Here is an 18,156-nt window from a genome sequence, read left to right as displayed (position 1 = left end):
CCCCCCCAACCCCCTCTTCCCCATCAGCCTGTGACCTCCCCTGCACCCCTCCCCCTCCAACCCCCTCTTCCCCATCAGCGGTACCCCACCCTCCACAGCCCCCTGTCCTCTCCCTTCCCTGCTTTTCACCCACCTGTTCCCCTCTCCTGCTTTCCTCCCATCCCCACTCTTAACACAACTAGCTCCAACAAAGAAATAGTCTTGAAATATGCATCACGAATATGGAATCAAATTCAAGATTCCTGTATATCAAGAAACCCGGTATTTACATTTCTGTGTCTCTTGCAAAGGCAAGTTCTACTCCATGGCATTCACTGGACGTTGGTGTGGCCTGGACCATTCTTCCCTGTGGTTCCATGGCCCACACCAGTCCGAACAGGCTCCTCATCTGATACGAGCACAGGAAAGGCATTCTCAAAGACAGCAACCTCACGTTGTTATTTTAGCAGCAGGAGCCTCCAGGTATTTGTAGTTTTAAAAAAGGATTTAAGAGCTCAGCAAACTGGTTAAGGAAAACAGTGTGAGGTGGAAGGGATGAATCAGCTGGCAGTAACTTGGGGACACCTGTGCCCCTATCTCTCTACAATGTGGGATGGGGCTCCCCTATAGACCCACCCAGAGACCTCTCTGTGCTAACAGCCAGTGTGAGCTCAGACCCTTCCCTCCTGGGAGTATGCAGGTCCCCTGGTAGCAGAAATGGTGCCAATAGGCAGGCCTTTGCTTAAGTGTGGGGGTGTGGGTGTGGGTGGGGGGGTAGGTGCACTGACTAGGCTGTGCTGAGCCCTGTAGTGTGTCCAGGTTATGTGTCCAGCCCTGGACCAGGCACCAGGGCCTTGGACAGACATAAGACAAAGTCCTCTGCAGTCCGCCCTGTGAGGCTCGTGACTACAGTTCTGTACCCTCTCCCACACAGCTGCCCCCCCCCCATAAACCTCAGAGTGTACATACACACCCGGCTGGGTACCTGTGGCCCCTGTGGGGACGTAGGGAACAAAGGCCAGCCACGGGGACAGCTCAGCTAGATGTCCTGCCCCTCCTACTCCCAGTAAAGTTGGCTGGAAAAGGCTGGACTTTGCCTCCAGGAGGGAAGCTTGTGAGGGAAGGGCACAGAGGAAGGCAGGCTGCACCTCTGGAGCCAGCCCTGGTCTAGGGGTGCTTGAGTTCAGGCGTTGGAGGGCTTGCTGTATCCTTCCAGAGCAGGTCAGTCCCTGTGTTTGGTGATGCCTGTTCTCTTCCAGCTCTTAAGATCCAGCTCAGCAGCCACTCCCTAGTAAAGCCTCCCCCGGTCCTCTGTCCCGGGAGACCCACACTGCTCTCCCACTAGCTGCGCAGACCACTGACACACAGAGCTCCGCGTGGCTGGGCCCTGACAGGGCAGTCCCCTGGGGGCCCAGAGGCCTCGAGGCACAGAGCAGGCTGCTCTGTCCCTGCCACTAGATGCTGGCCACCTGTGTCCCTGCTGCTAGATGCCGGCCACCTGCTCTGTCCCTGCCGCTAGATGCCGGCCACCTGCTCCGGGCTTACCTGTTTTGATCACAGAAGTCTCTGGGTGGGCACTCAGCATTCCCTTGTTGTAGAATTCACTCTTGTGATACATGTTGCTCTCAAACTGCTTCAGGGATTGAGGAGGTTTTAGCAGTTGCCAGTTCTTGTTGTCTGGGAAATGGTCCTCGATGAACAGGGCAGGATGGGTGAGGAAGTAGAATTCATTGTAGCTAGAGGTGTGGGGGGGGGGAAGCTGGTCAGTGGCCATGTGCTCACAGGGGGACCTTTGGGGCCTTCTTTTGTCTAGCGCTTCCACAGGAAGGGTCCTGCCAACAACCCAATGGGGAGAGGCATTACCTCCGGTCTTAACATGGGCACTGCAGATGGCCTCTCAGTGGCTGCTTCCAGAAATAGGGGCCATGGCAGGATCTGCGGCCCCTTTTAAGAGAAGGCCATAGTCCCTGTGGAGCTGTGTTCAGGTGGGGATTGGGCTCCCCCTACTCTCAAAGCCCGATAAAGATCTGAGGGGGGAAAGGCATAACCCAGGGACCGGGTGCCAACCAGCAGGGTGGAGGGAGGGCAGGCAGGGAGAGTGTTGGGTTAGCAGCCCTCCTGCAGTCCTGGGGCCAATGAGACACAGCTGTCTAGCGGTTAGTGACGGGGGTCAGGAGAGGAACAGGGAGACTCATCTGAGCTAAAGCTTCTCTCTTAGCTTGTATTTGGCCTGTGTGCAGGCCTGTCGAGATTTAAACTGCAAAAATCAGACAATGCTCTCATTTTTCTGGATAAAAAAGGATCTGAGTTGCTGAGAGATGTTATGATCCAGGGTGAATGTCATGGCTTTAGGTTAAGACCATAGTTGGCCAGAGCCTTGGAGACAGACATGCTCCAGCGCCCTGCACCCCAGCACCCTGCCCCACCGTGGTCACAGTGACTCTGTACCCACAGTACCCCTGCCCACAAACTATAACCTCTTCCTCAGAGATGTGATGTGGCTGCATTTGGCCCAGAGACGTGGGGGATGAGCCCTGGCATCTGGGGGAAGCAGATACCAGGAAGAGAATTCTGGCATCCCTGCATTGTAATACAGCCAGTGGGTCAAAGGCCTGAAGGGAATCTACAGATGTTAAAGTAGCTTCTCAGCTCTGCCTTCCTCTCTTGTAGGGCCTGTGGGCAAATGGTGGGCTTTCAGCACTTGGGCGGAGGGAGCGATGGGGAACCAGGGGAGGGATTTAGTCAGCAGAGGGTGAGGTGACACAAAGGTCCGGGCCCTTCCCATTGGCTTGGAGCTGAATCATTTCAGAGCTGGAGGGAGGGTGGGAGGGGCCCGCAGCGAGGAGAGGCCACCCTGGCCCTCCCTGCCCTCCCACCTGGCCCTCTCCACCTGCTGCTTCCTTCAACCTCGTGCCTCCCCCATTTCCACCAGCCGGACACCCAACAGCACTGAGATTTCTACTTACAGGAAGGTGAATTTGGAGGTGGTAGAATCCACCAGGCCACTGCCCCAGGTGCTGTCCACCAGGTGCCATCTCCCCTCCAGGTACACGGCGTTCCAGGCGTGGTCAAACTCCCCTGAGAAGCTCTGCCCCGTCTGGTAGCCAAAGCCCTTGGAGTAGCCAGGCACAGTCATGCACTGCACCCCGGCGATCCTGGGGGCGGGACAGGGGGTCTGAGAGGTGGCTCCTGCGGGGGCTGCAAATCACCACTACCTGCTCCTCCATGGAGACCGAGCAAATCACCTCTGAAACATCTTTCCCCAGACAGAACCCGCCTGAGTGCTCTGCCTGCCGCTCTTCAGGAGAGCAGTGGGTGCAATGGCAAGGATCTCCCCAAGAACATGGAAACCAGGAAAGGATGATGTTCTTAAAGAATCAGAGCAGCTCGAAACACGTGGCTGGGGAACTGGGTCTAGGTGACACGGGTGGGGTGTCATGGAGGGGTGCTGGATGTGAGGGTACAGAAGAAAGCTGAGCCCTACTCTCTCCAGTCATGTGCTGACTGACTGCCCTGGCCACAGTTTCAGCGTCCCCTGTAGACGTCCTTTGAGGGGTGGAAATGTTGACCAAACAGCCTGAGTTCTTCGGCCCTCTAGAGAGTATGCTCCCCCAGTGCTTACAACCACTCTGGCACCACTTTTGGTGGCCTGGACAGTGGGGGATGGATGATGGTCACCTGTGGGGACCACAGAAATCATGGGCAAGCTACAATGCAGGCGCTGTAGCTGAAACCCTGAGGCACCAACCCCAAGGCCAAAGCAAGAGCCCAGAGAGTCCTTCCATGACCAGCTGGCCTTCCTCTTCAGCCATGGCAGGGACCAGGGTGGAATGCTCTTCTGACCCAGGGGACGCCCTGTGCGAGTTTTCCTGGGGGGGGGTGTGAATTAGAAAAAGGTATTCCTTCTTTAAGACACTTTCCTTTCACTTCTGGCAGCTTGGTATAATACACACACAGTCTGTGCTGTCCAGGGTGTTCGTGGCAGCTCCTTCCATGGGGCTCCCTGAGTATCCCACAAGCTGCCCTGCGGACTCTGCGCTCGCCTCCCACGAATCAGTTCCGTGCTCTGGGTGTTAGCCAGGCCTGGGCACCTCTGGTGGCCGGGGGCCTTCTGTGGACCAGCTCTGCAGACCCCAGTGCTCTCAACGAGGGGGCCATGGAGCCTCTCCGGGTAAGGGGGAAAACGGCTCCCCGTTCATTATAGGAACGGGGGACATTTTCCCTATAAAAACATATGTTTCTAAATCTTTTTGTTTTTTTTTTTTTAGAGAGAGAATGAGAGAACACGTGCATGTGAGCAAGCAGGGGTGGGGGGTGGTGGGGGTGGAGGGGCAGAGGGAGAGGGAGAGCGAGAATCTCAAGGGGGCTCGGCGCTGGGCGGGGCTCAACCCCACAACCCTGAGATCATGACCTGAGCCGGAATCCAGTCAGAGGCTCAACCAACTGAGCCACCCAGGCGCCCCCCAAAAGTATGTTTAATTACCCATTAGAATACTGGATGAAATATTACTGATCATTTGTTGAGAGAAACAGTGAAGCAAAATGGGGAGCCTGCACGTTTCCACGTTCTACCCCGCTTCTGCCGAACAGTGTCTTGTTCCCACATCTGCCTGAGCTTCCCTCCGCCGTGGGGTGCAGGCCTGCCCTTCCGCCTGAGGCCTCACAGAAGGGGGGCCAGGCCTCCCAGGCTGTCTGAGACATGCCGCGAGGACAGAGCAGCGAGGCGCTCCAGGAAGGATTTCAGGAGCACTTGGGGAACAGGGCCAGACAGCAAGAGGGACCGGATCCTGATGTCAGGTCTTCCTGCTGCTGAAGGGCCAAAACCTACTCCTGGAGCAGAGGGGCCGCCCCGAGGCAGGAGCCACAGGAGGCAGCAGGCCGAGGAGGAGCCCCAGAAGTGCAGCGTGTGTGCCTGGAGGGTCCCCTGCCTCATTAGCTGCAGAGGGGGTGAAGGGGTGCTTCTGGGGGGTCGGAACTGAATGTGTTTACAGTCTCAGAGGAAACAGGCAGCAGAGGGGGAGGGGCGAGAGCCAGGCCAGAAGGGTGGGATGGAGGCGCCGACTGGGGGGCTTCCCTGAGAGGTGGGGCTCCACCTACTCAGAGTGAATGAGAAGAAGTGTGAGGTGAGACATGCTCCCGACACAATATGAACCGACAGAAGCCTATGGAACCCTGCTGTCAGCACAAGGCCCGAGTGTGTGCGTGCGCGCGTGTGTGTGCGTGTGGGGGCTGTGCTTGTGCGGGGCGAGAGGCAGAGGAGGAGGGCAGAGTGAGACAGGCCGGCTGCACCTGGTCTCCTAGTGATGCGATTATGGGTGATTGTAATTTTCTTCTTTAAACTCCTTTAGATCTTCTAAATTTTCAGTAATGATTATGTGTTACTTTTAGAATTGGAAAAAAGCCATAAATACTACTTGAAATTACATTCTTCGGTGAGTTATTTTCCTTCCTTGCCCAGAAAGGTCTGTGTGCCTCACCCATTTCCAGGCGCGTGTGGAGGGGTGTGGAGTCCTGGGAAGAGTCCTGCAGTAAGCTGGGCGGACAGAGGGGAGCTGCGGCCCTCTGGACATGCTGCCCCCTAGGGCACCGCTCCCCCCTGAGGCCCGGCCTCCGCTCACAGCGCGCTGTGGTCCAGGAAGGAAGGGGAGCATTGCATGTCCACACGGCCCCCGAGTGCCCCAGTGAAATGGAGCAGGCACTGCTGTGGGCCGTGGGGCCGGCTGTGTGCCTGGGCGGTGGGCCTGGGGGCACCCTCCCCCCGAGCGGTGGAGTGGAGGTAGGCTTTGAGAACCAGGTGGGGGAGCAGCAGTGAGAGCCCGACCCCAAGCCTGGGAAGGGCGGGAGGAAGCAGAAGTGGGTGGCTGGATGGGCCGTCACTGGGCCGAGTCAGGAGATCTGGGCTCAGTCTCAGCTCTGTGGTCGCTTCCAGGGTGACCTTGCCAGGCCCATCACGGGCAAAAAGAAAGGTTGACGTTAAATGATCTCTGGGGGGTGATGTCTATGACAGGCTGGAGGGAAGCTGGGAAGGCCATGGGGAATGCCTGGGGCAGAGTAAAGATGAAAAAAAGCAATTTAGCTGGGAGCTTATGCCATGCTTGACTATGATATGAAGATATTTTATTACCTGGCAGCAATGTGCAAGATGAACTGGACAAAGAAGTCATGATGTAAAGCATTATTGTCAATAATCCGTAATTCTCATGCAAAACTGGGGGACGAGCGATTCTAGCTGCCGGTTGCTAGTTGGGATGACCCACAACCATTTCATGCTGTCAAAAGGTCACTGACTTTTGTGCAAAGCACTGTACCAGGCACCAGGGAATAATATCATATATCCTATCCTATCATATAATAAATACTACAGCCTAATAAAATATTCTGAAAGGAAAGTTCATTGGCTGCCCTAGATGTGCTCATTGTTTCAAGGGGGCAGGACAGGTAGACCATTACTAGAATGCTAGTGATGCACACAGCCCTTTTAGGGGACCCAAAGGAAGAGAAAATTGCTGGAAAGATCTAGGAGAGCACTGAAGAAGGGACAGAAGATGAGAAATGTTTCCACCTCCTAAGGAGAGCTCATCAGCCATTCTGGAGCCCCAGATATCATCCCAGGACATCTGTCTAATAACCTCAGGCTGCAACGTCTTGGTTTTTACTTTTTTAAAAAAGATTTTATTTATTTATTTGAGAGAGAGAGAATGAGAGATAGAGAGCATGAGAGGGAAGAGGGTCAGAGGGAGAAGCAGACTCCCCGCTGAGCAGGAAGCCCGACGTGGGACTCGATCCCAGGACCCTGGGATCATGACCTGAGCCGAAGGCAGTCGCTTAACCGACTGAGCCACCCAGGCGCCCCTTGGTTTTTACTTTTGATAGTTTTAAATTGCCAACACCAGTGGTATCAATTGAGGAGGAGGTGGATCCAGTCTGTGACTATTACTGTATACAGACAGGGTCCGGGTCCTGCCGTGGGAACCGTGTAATACTGCATTAGCCACACCACTGCCAGGCCCCGGCAGGGCGGCCACACTGTCTGGGGTGGGCAATGTGCCCTGCAGGCGTCAGGATCTGACCATAGTGTACTCTCATCACCTCTCCAGGGTGTGTGGGCCACGCGGAAAATAAGAGAAGGAGGGAGGGTTGTAGCCAATGGGAGATGCAATGAAGCATGATCTTTTTTTTGTACCTTGATGAAAATATTGTGATTTTTTTAAAAAGATTTTATTTATTTGTTTGTTTGTTTGTTTATAGCACACGAGCTGGGGTAGGGGAGGGGCAGAGGGAAAGAGGAAGAGAGAATCTCAAGCAGGCTCCTCGCTGAGTGTGGAGCCTGATGCAGGGCTTGATCTCACAACCCTGAGATCATGACCTGAGCCTAAACCAAGAGTTGGCCACTCAACCGACTGAGCCACCCTGGTGCCCCCCAATTTTGTGATTTCTGTACTGTAGCAGGACAAGCATAACTATGGCATACGTTTCACAGATTATGTAGCTGATTTCTTGTAAGTCTGATGGTGCCTCTATTTCTGCTGTACGGCCCCCTTTCCCTTTTCTTGCACCACCCTTAACGGTGAGGTCAGTAACTATAACCGCAGTAATTATTCTCACTCTGAGGCCCTGTGTCGGGCCTTTTGGGGTGTGACCTCAGGGCCCTCCTCTCTGACAAGTGAGGAGTCAGCAGAACAGAGAGCGAGGCTGACTTGCCTGGGGACACACAGCCAACCAGTGGCCAGAGCAGCCTCAGGACTCACTTGTCCTGATGCACACAGTTCAGGAGGCTTCATATGACACCAGCCCCTTAGTATGCCAAGATTTGTTTTAACTTATAAATGTATGGGTGCAGCAAAATTAAAGGATGGTTTGTCCTAGTGACATCCTTCATCTCTGCGAGCACTAGCCTTTGGTGTACCTACAAGGGTGGGGGAATTCAGATATCCCTTTCAGGGATTTTATATGACAAAGTCAGATCTGGGCATAACTTCAGGTAATCCAGGGTATCTGCCTCTCCCAGGAGGGTGGTGAGATGGTTGCTCCCCAGCCTTTGGGGGCCTTTGGAGCCCACTGATGTGCTGGGATCATCTGGGACATCATGCTGAGCAGAAGCTGGATGCTGCTCTTGGTCTCTGTGTCAGCAGGAGGACGGATGGAGAACAGGCTGACATCTGATTGGTGACAACCAGTCTCCTCGGCATCAAAGCCTCAAACTGATACTAAGCTCCTGGCTTTCCCCAAAGTCTCTGGAAACTCTGCTAGCTGCTGGTGCTAGAGTCGTGATAACAGGGGGAGGGGTTGTACTGGAGGCTGACTTGGTGGCAGGAATCTGGGAAATGAAGCTTGGCCCCTGCAAGGAGGTTAAGCAGAATTCATGAAGGCGGAGAGGAATTGAGGCAAGAGCCGGGACGTTGATGTTGGATGATGGGAGGTCAGAAAGAAACCAGACCAGCAGTTACAAGCAATAGGACTAAAAAAACAAAAACAAACAAACAAAACCCTCACATCGATTACTTGGGAAAGACGATGAGGAAATGAAGGATGTTGCAAAAATATCTGAGTTCCCCACCGAATTACTTTATTCAATCAGTCTTTAATGAGGCCACTGCAAGGAAGCAGAATGGACGGGCAGAACTAATGCTGGCCATGTGGGTACTGCTCTTGCTAAGAGGCCTCCCTGACAACTGAGCCGGGATAAATCAGCAAGTGTGGATTACATGTCTTCTTTTATTAAGGACTCAGCTAATGAATTTACCAAACCTTCGGCAATTATTTGGAAGGTAGGGGAATTAGGAAAGTGATGCATGGGCGAGTTTGCTGATCTTTAAAGCCAAAGTTAAAGGGATCCAGGGAACCGTGAGCTACCGTTAACCATCTGAGCAGTGTACAGAGTTTTTCACACACTAACTGCCAGGTTAGAACCTAGCTTTAAATGATGCAGAATGTTGGGATGTGTTTTAATGAGCAGCTGCAGGCCAGAAGAGGGCCATTGTTAAGCATCTGGATCAGGCCAAAAAGCCGACAGGTTCACTCAAGGTACGTGTCAATTTTCTGAGTCTATGTGTGTCTGCAGGAAAATTCCACTACGCAAGAGCATTCCCATACTCAAGAAAGACAGGCAAGGTTAAGAAAAAAACAAAACAACCCAACAACCCCAAAGTCAGGTGAGCAAATTCCAAACTGCATGTTCTCACTTAACCCTAGCACTATGGTCCCCATGTACAGATGGGAAAACTGAGGCTCTGAGAAATTCAGTGCCTTTCCAAAAGAACACAATTAACAAACGGTAAGTTGAGGACTGGAAACTAAGGACGGGGGAGCTGAGGGCTGCAAACATCTTTCTGGCTTTCCGTCTGGCACCTTCCCGCACCATGCTTGGAAGGCTTATACTGGATAAAGAAGGATATATCCTATGACTGAGAAATCCTAGGACTGAAAAATCAAGTTGGTCAACTAAGATGAAAATTATGCTCTGAAAGGTGCCAGGCAAAAATAGAGCCGAAAACAGACTGTTAGTCCATGATTTAAAAAGAGAGGAAGACCCATTTCATGCAAATCTGCTAGGAATATCTTGTCATTTCCAGTCATCGTGGGCCGATGGTGTGTAGGATTCTGAGCTGGGTGTTCACAGGGGAAGCGGAAACAGAGAGAGAGTGGCTGAAGGCACATAAAAGACGTACTAGCCCCACAAGACATTGGAAGAAAAATGAGCCCAGGTAACAGAGGTAACACATGTGTTCTATGTGATAGAACAAAGTGGGGAAGGAATGGGACCAAATGTTCAGTGTTATCTCTAAGTGGTCAGAGTGACCTAATTTTCTTCTTTTTTGCTTCTGTGCATTTTATAAATCATCTATAATTGACAAGTATTTTTTGTTTAATTTGAAAAAGTTATTAAATAAAAGCATAAGGCAAGCCAGGAGTCTGTGTATACGGTATGCTGATGACATCAAGGGAGGGGATGGGGTGGGGTGAGGGGGGGTCCAGGAGTGGGGCAGGAAGGAGCATTAGAGAGGGGGGAGCAGAGTGAGCTTGAGGACCCAGAAGTGCGGAGAGTGCCGCAGGGTGCAGGGCTGGAAGGGTGCTGGAGGTCAGATTTTGGAGGACGTTACAGGACCGTGTGAGCCTGTGGGTCCTGTTCAGGAACCCAGGACCTATGAAGTCTGGGCAGAGGGCCAGTGAGGATCCCGGTTCCTGGAGAGGCCCCCAGGCATGTTGGGGTGCCCGGGCCTGGAGCGGGGGCAGGCACATGAGGGGTGGGAGTGAAGCACCGCTCTGGTGGAGTGGATAGGCTGCAGAGGGGCTGGCATCCGCTGCAGCCTGACCTGCCCTGGGTGGCCTCAGGGGTGGGGTGTGGAGGGGGGTACCGTGAAGAGCAGGGAACGAGCAGGAGGCTGGGAGCAGGCACATGTCGATGCTTTCCGGTGGTGTTGGGGGATGGGAGGGCCCAACAACGGGGGGTTAGGCCAGGAATGGGCTGCGTGTCTGCAGGAGCTGGACGTCTTGGGCTGCCTGTACATCGACGCGTACACACGTCCCAGACATATCACAGGTGCCCACCTGCAGACCCCTGAGTGTCTGTTGCTGCACTTGGTTTGATGAATCGCCACCTGAGTCCTGGTGGGCTGACCTGGGTGCCTGGGAAGCCCCACCCCCAGAGGCCTGCAGAGACGGTGGGCAGAGCCTATCCATCTCCCTGGGGACGAGGCTCTTCAGTGGCCTCCCGGGCTGCCTGATTGTTTCCCGGGGAACCCAGCAGCCCTCGGAGAGTGGGCACAGGAAGCTGTGGGGCCGTCAGGGCTCCCCCAGCCTGGAGTCTGTCTCGAGGTCACCTAGGACCAGCAAAGGTGCCTCCGCGCACAAATGGTCTCCTTACCCGCTGTCACCCACCAGGGCAACCTGGCCAGGAGCTCATTCCCAGAGCAATGAAAATGGAGCCCAAAGTCTCCGAGAGAAAAGCTGCTTCCTAGTTATTCAGCGTCTCCAACTGACAAATCTTTTCGGGTAGGAGATCATCTGTTTCCCCCAAGAGAGGGCTCCGGCGCCAGCCCCGAGGACAGGCTTTCACAGTCCCCTTGGCGTCAGCAGCCACTGTCGTACTGTTCCCAGACCTGCCATTCTTCTAACCTTCAGCTGTGCAGAGATCAGAGAAGGTGGAAAAGGGGCCTTTTATAACCAAATTATCTCTGCGCATTCATCTGCCATTATGTTAATGCATCGCGAAGGCGGGCAGATGGTACAAAGTCAATTATGCTGGTGTTAAAAAGGGAGAAATTGACCTTTTCAGGACTCACTCGGATTCCAGAGCAGAGTTTGCAAACTCCGGTTTCAGGCCTGGCATGTGGGCGAAGGCGCACGGGCCTTTGGAAGGGGCGAAGGGAGGGGTCACGGCGGTCAGCCCAGGACTGCCTGCCTTCCATGGGACCCCTTCTCGTACCTGCACATTTTCTCAAAGAGTCCAGCGTAGCCGTCACAGTTGGTCTTCTGGGTCCGCAGGATGTCGGTGGGCTTGAAGGCCTGGCGGTCCTTCTCCTGGGCAGCCTCGATGTCGTACTCTAGAGGGCAGAGGAGGCTGTGAGCCAACAAGTCCTGGGAGGAAACCAAGGCTGGTGCAGAGCAGAGGGGGTCCGTGGCCTGCGGCACCGTCCCCGCCCTCCGCTGTGCCTTCAGCACCATTCGGGCTGGCCTCCCTCAAGTCCCGGAGAAACCACCGCAGGCTGAAGGTGGAACCAGGGCCCCCAGCCAGGGCAAGCTTGGGGAAATGTCGCCTCCTTGGGCAGGTGGCAAGAGGAAGAGCGAAGCATCGGCAGAGCAGGCTGCCTGGCTCGTCAGGCCTCTGAGGAGAGGCTGAAAGGGAAGGGGACCAAGACAGCACCAGGCTGTGGGGGCTCTGCCCTTGCCCTCCCCACCACACAGCTCGGCAGGCCGTTCCTGTGAGGCTGCTTGCCCATCCCTGCTGCGGCCACCCCCACGGCCTCACACTGACCCCCAGGGGGCGCCCTGAGCTACCACTAAACAGGCTGTTCATCTCCCTCCTGGAGGGAGGCCCTGAGGCAGGAACCCCTGTGGGCACAGAGGGCACGAAGGGAGCACCTGTGAGGGTGGCGGACAGTGAGTGAAGTCCTACCTAATGCTCTGTTTCTGACTCTGCCCCCTTAAGGCCCGGGCTGAATGGAGCTGCTGGTTTTGGGGAGGGAGGAAATGGCCTCTCAGGCCCTGTGGTCAGGTACCCTACCTGTGTCAGGTGAGTTCCTCCTCTAAGCTGCATCCCTCACTGCTGCTCTGGGAGGACAAAGGAAAAGCCCAGTGGCAGCAGATCAGGAGAGCCCCCGCTGGTTGTCAGGTCACAGGGAAAGCTCTAGAAGTCCACCCCACCACCTGGCTCTTCCATTGACTGCAAGGGGCAGCATCCAGCCTCCCCCTAGCCACCCCCATGGGGCTTGGCTTGACCTGGCCAGACCTTCAAGGCTGTCCCGTGCAGAGCTGGGGACAGGTGCACAGGCCCAGGCCCCTTGAGGTTGCTCTGAGTGCCTGGTGATGGGGCTGAGATCGCGGGTGTGGGAACAGGGAGAGGGAGAGGCGAGCCCACTTTTCCTGGCACTGGTGCTTTAAGAAACCTCTGGTGTTGCAATAACTTTCCAACAGCTATGAACCTTCCCCATCCTTCTTGGAGATGACCTTCTGTTCTGGGTTCTCAGGTCTGTGCAGCAGGTTACCAGGAAGCCAGCACTGAGGGAATGCTGCTGCTGGGTAAAGGGCCTAATCTCCGGTCACCGACTGTGGGCAGATGGCCACAGGGGATCCCCCACCCAACGACCCTTTATGGAGATTGTTAGTACACGGTGAGTTTTACCCTCCTTGGTTAGTCTTTGGTTATTCAACCTAGCCATCTGGGAACCCTTCTCCTCCACTGTCTGTCTCACTCCATACACACTGGTGGTCAAGTGAATCCCAGAGAGTCTCCCCTGGGAACAGGGTCCTGCGGGGAGTAGCATCAGGGGAGTCCTAGGGCCAGTGGCACCACAGGTGGGCCTACCTATGTGGTGGCAGATCCAGATCCAGATCACGCGGACCCTCTCCAGGTCACTGTGGGCCTCCTGGAGCAGGTCACTCACCAGCTCGTCCAGGCCATTCTTGACTGTCACCTGGGGAGTGGGAGGGGTGTGCTATGTCAGGGCCTGGATGAGGGCAGTGGGAGCCCAGTGCCCTGCCGCCAGCAGCCGGTGCTGCTTTTCCTCTAGGCATAGGAGGAGAAGGAGGAGAGGGCCAGAGGCACAAGGGCTAGGCTGAGTGCAGCCCTTGGTGGGGGGCTGGACATATCAGGTAGTGCTGACCAGCTGAGTCACTGGCCCTAGAGCCACATATCTTTTCTCGGCAGACTCTGGGGCCAGCCAGGTGGGTAGGCATCTAGGCGGCTACAGCAGCCCCTACTCATGGTCAGTACTACCCAAAGCGATCTAAGGACTTAACACAATCCCTATAAAATTCCAACAGCCTTTTCTGCAGAAATGGAAAAGCCAATCCTCAACTTCATTTGAAATTGCAAGGGGCCCAGAATAGCCAAAACAATTTTGAAAAAAGAAGAACAAAGTTGGAGGACTCACATTTCTGGATTTCAAAACTTAACTACAAAACTATAGTAATCAAAATAGTGTGGTACTGACATAAGGATCATATAGGCCGGTGGAATAGAATTGAGAGTCTAGAAATTAACTTATACACCTATGGCTAACTGACTTTTCTGACAAGGATTACAAGGCTATTCAGTGAGGAAAGAATAGTCTCTTTAACAAATGGTGCTGGACAACTGGATATCTGCATACAAAAGAATGAAGCTGGATCCCTACTTCATATACAAAAACTAACTCGGGGCGCCTGGGTGGCTCAGCTGGTTAAGCATCTGACTCTTGGTTTTGGCTCAGGTCATGATCTCAGGGTTGTGGGATTGAGCCCCGTGTTGGGCTCTGTGCTGGGCAGGGAGTCTGCGTGAGATTCTCTCTCTCTTTCTCTCTCAAAATAAATAAATAGGGCGCTTGGGTGGCTCAGTTGGTTAAGTGACTGCCTTCGGCTCAGGTCATGATCCTGGAGTCCCGGGATCGAGTCCCGCATCGGGCTCCCTGCTCAGCGGGGAGTCTGCATCTCCCTCTGACCCTCTTCCCTCTCGTGCTCTCTATCTCTCATTCTCTCTCTCTCAAATAAATAAATAAAATCTTTAAAAAAATTTAAAAAAAGTCATCTAGACCTTTAAAAAATAAATCTTTTAAAAAATTAACTCAAAAAGGATCAATGGCTTAAATAAGAGAGCTTAAATGATAAAATTCTTTGAAGTAAACACAGGAGTAAATCATCATGACCTTGGATTTGGCAATGGATTCTTCGATATGATACCAAAAGCATGAGGTACAAAAGAAAAAATAGATTAATTAGGCTTCATGACAATAAAAAAACTTCTGGGCATCAAAGGACATTATTAAGAAAGTGAAAAGACAACTTACAGAATGGGAGAAAATATTCACAAATTACATATCTGATAAGGGATGAATATCCAGAATATGTAAAGAACTCCTACAACTCAACAACAAAAAGACAAACAACCCAATTTTAAAATGGGTGAAGGACCTGGATATACACTTGGTTGTACAATATCATGAATGCATTCAACGCCACCAAGTTGTACACTTAAACATGATTAATATGGCAAATTTTATATTATATGTATTTTACCACAATTAAAAAAAAAAGAACAAATTAGGTTTTCTCGCAGGGGCCGTCGGGAGGAAACACGGTTGGGATTCTAGGAAAAGGCAGCCATGACCATGTTTAATCTTTCTAGAGAAGCTGGGGCAACTGCGTGCTTAAGTCTGTGGAAGTTGCCCATGCCTTGGCCAGCTCCCACCCTAAGGTACTCCCTGAGCTCCTGGATCCTTTCCACCACTCACATCAGAACCCCCGGATGCACTGTCTGACCACAAGGAGACCTCTGGAGCCCGCTTCTGCCTCCTACCCGCCCAGCTGCTGTCTGCCTCCTTCTGTTCAATGTCCAGCTCCAACTCCACAGTTCTTGTCCTTCGCCCCTCTCCCAGAGCCAAGGACAGTGCCTGACACATTGCAGGGCCCGCACTCCAGCCTGGCTGACTCCTGACTTACCCTCCTGGCTTCTGGGCCTTTGGGTCCCCACCTCCCGGCTCTACCTGGGCCTGGCTGGCTCTGGACACCCACCGCTTTGCGGCTGGGTCTCTGGCCTCAGCTGGGCTCCCGGCCCTGCTCTCCAAGCCTGGCCTGTCCCTTCTGGTGGCCCTTACCACACACTCCACCCTCCTCAGACCCTGACACCGCCCCCCTTCCCTCCCTCTCAGAGACAACCTGGCCTAAGACTCAACATGGCTCAGTTCAGGACTTCCCCTTAGCGAGCCCTCCCTCCTGCGCAGCCAGCCTCTCTGTCAGCCTCCGGCCCAGGGCCTCCTGTCTTTGCAGGCCTTGCTCTTCCCCAGGCCAGCGCCCCTGCTCACCTGTGTCCTCACCTCCTCCCTTCCAGGCCTGGCTGCCCTATCCCCTCCCCAGATCTCTTTCTTAGGGCTGCCTACATCTCGCTTCCCCTTCTCTGCCAGGCTCCTGTGGGGTCTTCTCCCCACGCCCTCCTCCTTCATCCCTGCTTTGCTCCTCAGCCTGCCGGGGTCTGGCCGAGCCTCCGACGACCCTCCTTTGACCTGCCCCTCTGGCTGTAGGAAGCACTTCAGTGCAGAAGTGGGGGAAATGAGTCTCTCCTAACCTCACTTGACTGGACTGAATGGCGCATGCCATTGGCCATCCTTGACCTCAGGGAGCTCTCCTTGCACCTCCGAGAACACTGATCCTTCCTTGTCTTGCCCTGGTCTCAGGTGGCTCAGGGCCCATTTGGACCTCCTGCCCTGTCCTCCCCAAGATGACACCACCCTATGGCTTCAGCTTCAGCTACATCTGATGGTTCCTGAATCAGTGTTTCCTGCCCACATCTCCTCAGGCTGGATAGGGCTCCGGGCTGGGAGACCTGGCTGCCCAGTGATCAGTTCCTGTGGCTGTTCCACAGGTACTAGAGCCCACTGCCCCTAAACAAACTCGTCATCCCCTGAGACTTGCTCCTGGCAGCGAGGAGCTGTCCCACCCTCGCTCCGTCGCTCAGTCCAGCCGCCTGTGAGCCTCCTGCCTTCCACCTCCCTCACACACACCGGGATGGAGCCCTCCCTCTGCCTCCAGCTCAGTGCTGACCTTTCCACTCCTCTCTGCTCTCATTGTTCCCATTTAATGCACGTCACGCCTGCTCCTGCCGGGACAGCGGACGGCCCACTACTGACGGCCCTGCCTCTAATCTGACTCTGGATCCAGGCCCCTATCCACCCACTCATCGATACAACAAACAAGGTTCCTCAGCACCTACTATGTGCCAACCGCACGGTGGTCTTTTTAGACTGTAGATGACCTCCCTGCTTACCAGCCTATGATGGCTCGACTTCAGCAATGGGTCCAGCTCCTTGGCCCTTCCAATCAGACTGTGGTAGGGCTCCTGCCTGGCTCCCAGGACCCCAGTGTGTCTCTAGTGCTTCAGCTTCTGTAGCTGTTTCTCCCCAACCCCACCCCAGATGAGGCCAGCCCCAGAGGCGAGAGCTTGGCAGCCCACGTGCTCCAGGGGGGAGCATGGTTCCGGTCATAGTGGGTGCTGGCCAGCTGCATCCATGGCCCTCCCTCAGCCTCTTGCTCCCTTCCTTCATGGGCCAGGGGTGGCCTGGCTCAGCAGCAGCAATGCCCAAATGGGCAATGGCATGGGGGGCAGGATAGGGCTGGTCAGAGGGGCCTCCAATGGGGCACCTACAGGGTGTGTACCCTGGGGTGGGCGCATCAGGACCCCATGGGTGGCATTGGGGGGATGGAATGGCCTCCTGTCCTGGTCAGGAGTCTGGTGCCTTGGCCTTCTTTCCCCCATCCATACGAGGGGAAGAGGCCCTCCGGGCCATCTGTCCAAGGGACTGCAGATGCATTCAGGAGGGGCCCGAGGAGAGGCTTCATTACCCTGACTCGGGAAACTCCAAGCCACCTTCTCTTACCTGTGAGGCATAGGTGTCCAGTTTCTCAAACTGCCGCAGGTCCAGGGGCATGGATTTCAGGCTGGACCGATCCCAGGGGTAGGCTGGAAACACAGGGAGGCTCAGTCAGCTACTGAGGCCTGCTGACAAGGGGCTACTCTGTCTTTTTGAGGGGCTGGGATTGCCCGACCTTCAACATGCTTCCCAGAGCCTGAAAAACTGCTCCCAAGAGCTAGATCTCCTAGAAGCGTTCCTTGGTCAAATTGGCTTGTGAACGATGGCAACTCCTCTAGGTCTTCTGGAGACTCACAGGGGATCTAAGCCTATTTGTAGACCCTGGGAAGTCAGCAGTAAAGAAACTAATTTCCCCTCAATTAACTCAGCAGTGCCCAGACAGATTAATGATGGAACCGCCTTCTCCTCATCTTAGAGTTTTCTGCAGATTTCCTGCTAACTGTTCCAGGAATGAGTGCTCTGTGGGAAGTGCCCAGGAATGCTGCCAGTCCCCAGTGGGCTCAAGAAAGGAAGGTCTGTGCCATAGCCACGGTGCCCAGGGTGGAGGGCACCCTGGGTATTGAAGGAGGGTGTGCTAGACCAGGCCATGCAGGCTTCTGTAGGGTAAAGTGGGTTTGGCACCCAGACAGGATTCCTCCTGTGCCCACAGTCAGCTGGAGACTGGAGCACCCCAAGAAAGCTACGTGTGTTCTAGCAATGGGCACCCCAAGTTCTGTGGGGAGGCCTCTGAGGAACGCTGGGCCCCAGAATCACTCATCTGTGCTTGCCTTTCTCATAGGAAGCCGGGACACAGGACAGCCCCAGTCAGCTGCTGCAGGGCTAACTGACCAGTGGTCAGACCAGCCATGGATGGGCAGCAAACCCCTGTCTCAGCTTGAAAGAGAGCCTGGGCTCTGGCACGGTCCCTCTTTTTTTTTTTTATTATGTTATGTTAATCACCATACATTACATCATTAGTTTTTGATGTAGTGTTCCATGATTCATTGCATATAACACCCTGTGCTCCATGCGGTACGTGCCCCCTTTAATACCCATCACCAGGCTAACCCATCCCCCCACCCCCCTCCCCTCTAGAACCCTCAGTTTGTTTCTCAGAGTCCATCGTCTCTCATGGTTC

General features: G+C 54.3%; 1 protein-coding gene across 3 annotated transcripts in view; it reads right to left on the bottom strand.

Annotated features, from left to right (window-relative positions):
• The window catches only part of KY (kyphoscoliosis peptidase), a 43,100-nt gene that overhangs the window by 3,194 nt on the left and 21,750 nt on the right, over positions 1 to 18,156 (bottom strand). For all 3 annotated transcript variants that reach the window (XM_025870485.1, XM_025870491.1, XM_073883054.1), the window contains 5 exons: positions 17,046 to 17,128; positions 13,004 to 13,112; positions 11,405 to 11,522; positions 2,946 to 3,134; positions 1,525 to 1,715 (listed from right to left, as the gene is read on the bottom strand). In XM_025870485.1, the coding sequence (XP_025726270.1) occupies positions 1,525 to 1,715; positions 2,946 to 3,134; positions 11,405 to 11,522; positions 13,004 to 13,112; positions 17,046 to 17,128 (690 nt within the window). The remainder of the gene's footprint in view (positions 1 to 1,524; positions 1,716 to 2,945; positions 3,135 to 11,404; positions 11,523 to 13,003; positions 13,113 to 17,045; positions 17,129 to 18,156) is intronic.

The sequence above is a fragment of the Callorhinus ursinus genome, unplaced genomic scaffold (genome assembly GCF_003265705.2).
Source record: "Callorhinus ursinus isolate GAN/ISIS: 27379988/994484 unplaced genomic scaffold, GSC_fseal_2.0 scaffold1, whole genome shotgun sequence".
NCBI classification, from domain to species: domain Eukaryota; kingdom Metazoa; phylum Chordata; class Mammalia; order Carnivora; family Otariidae; genus Callorhinus; species Callorhinus ursinus.
The sequence above is the reverse complement of the archived record's forward strand: the minus strand, read 5'-3'. Positions and strand labels throughout refer to the sequence as shown.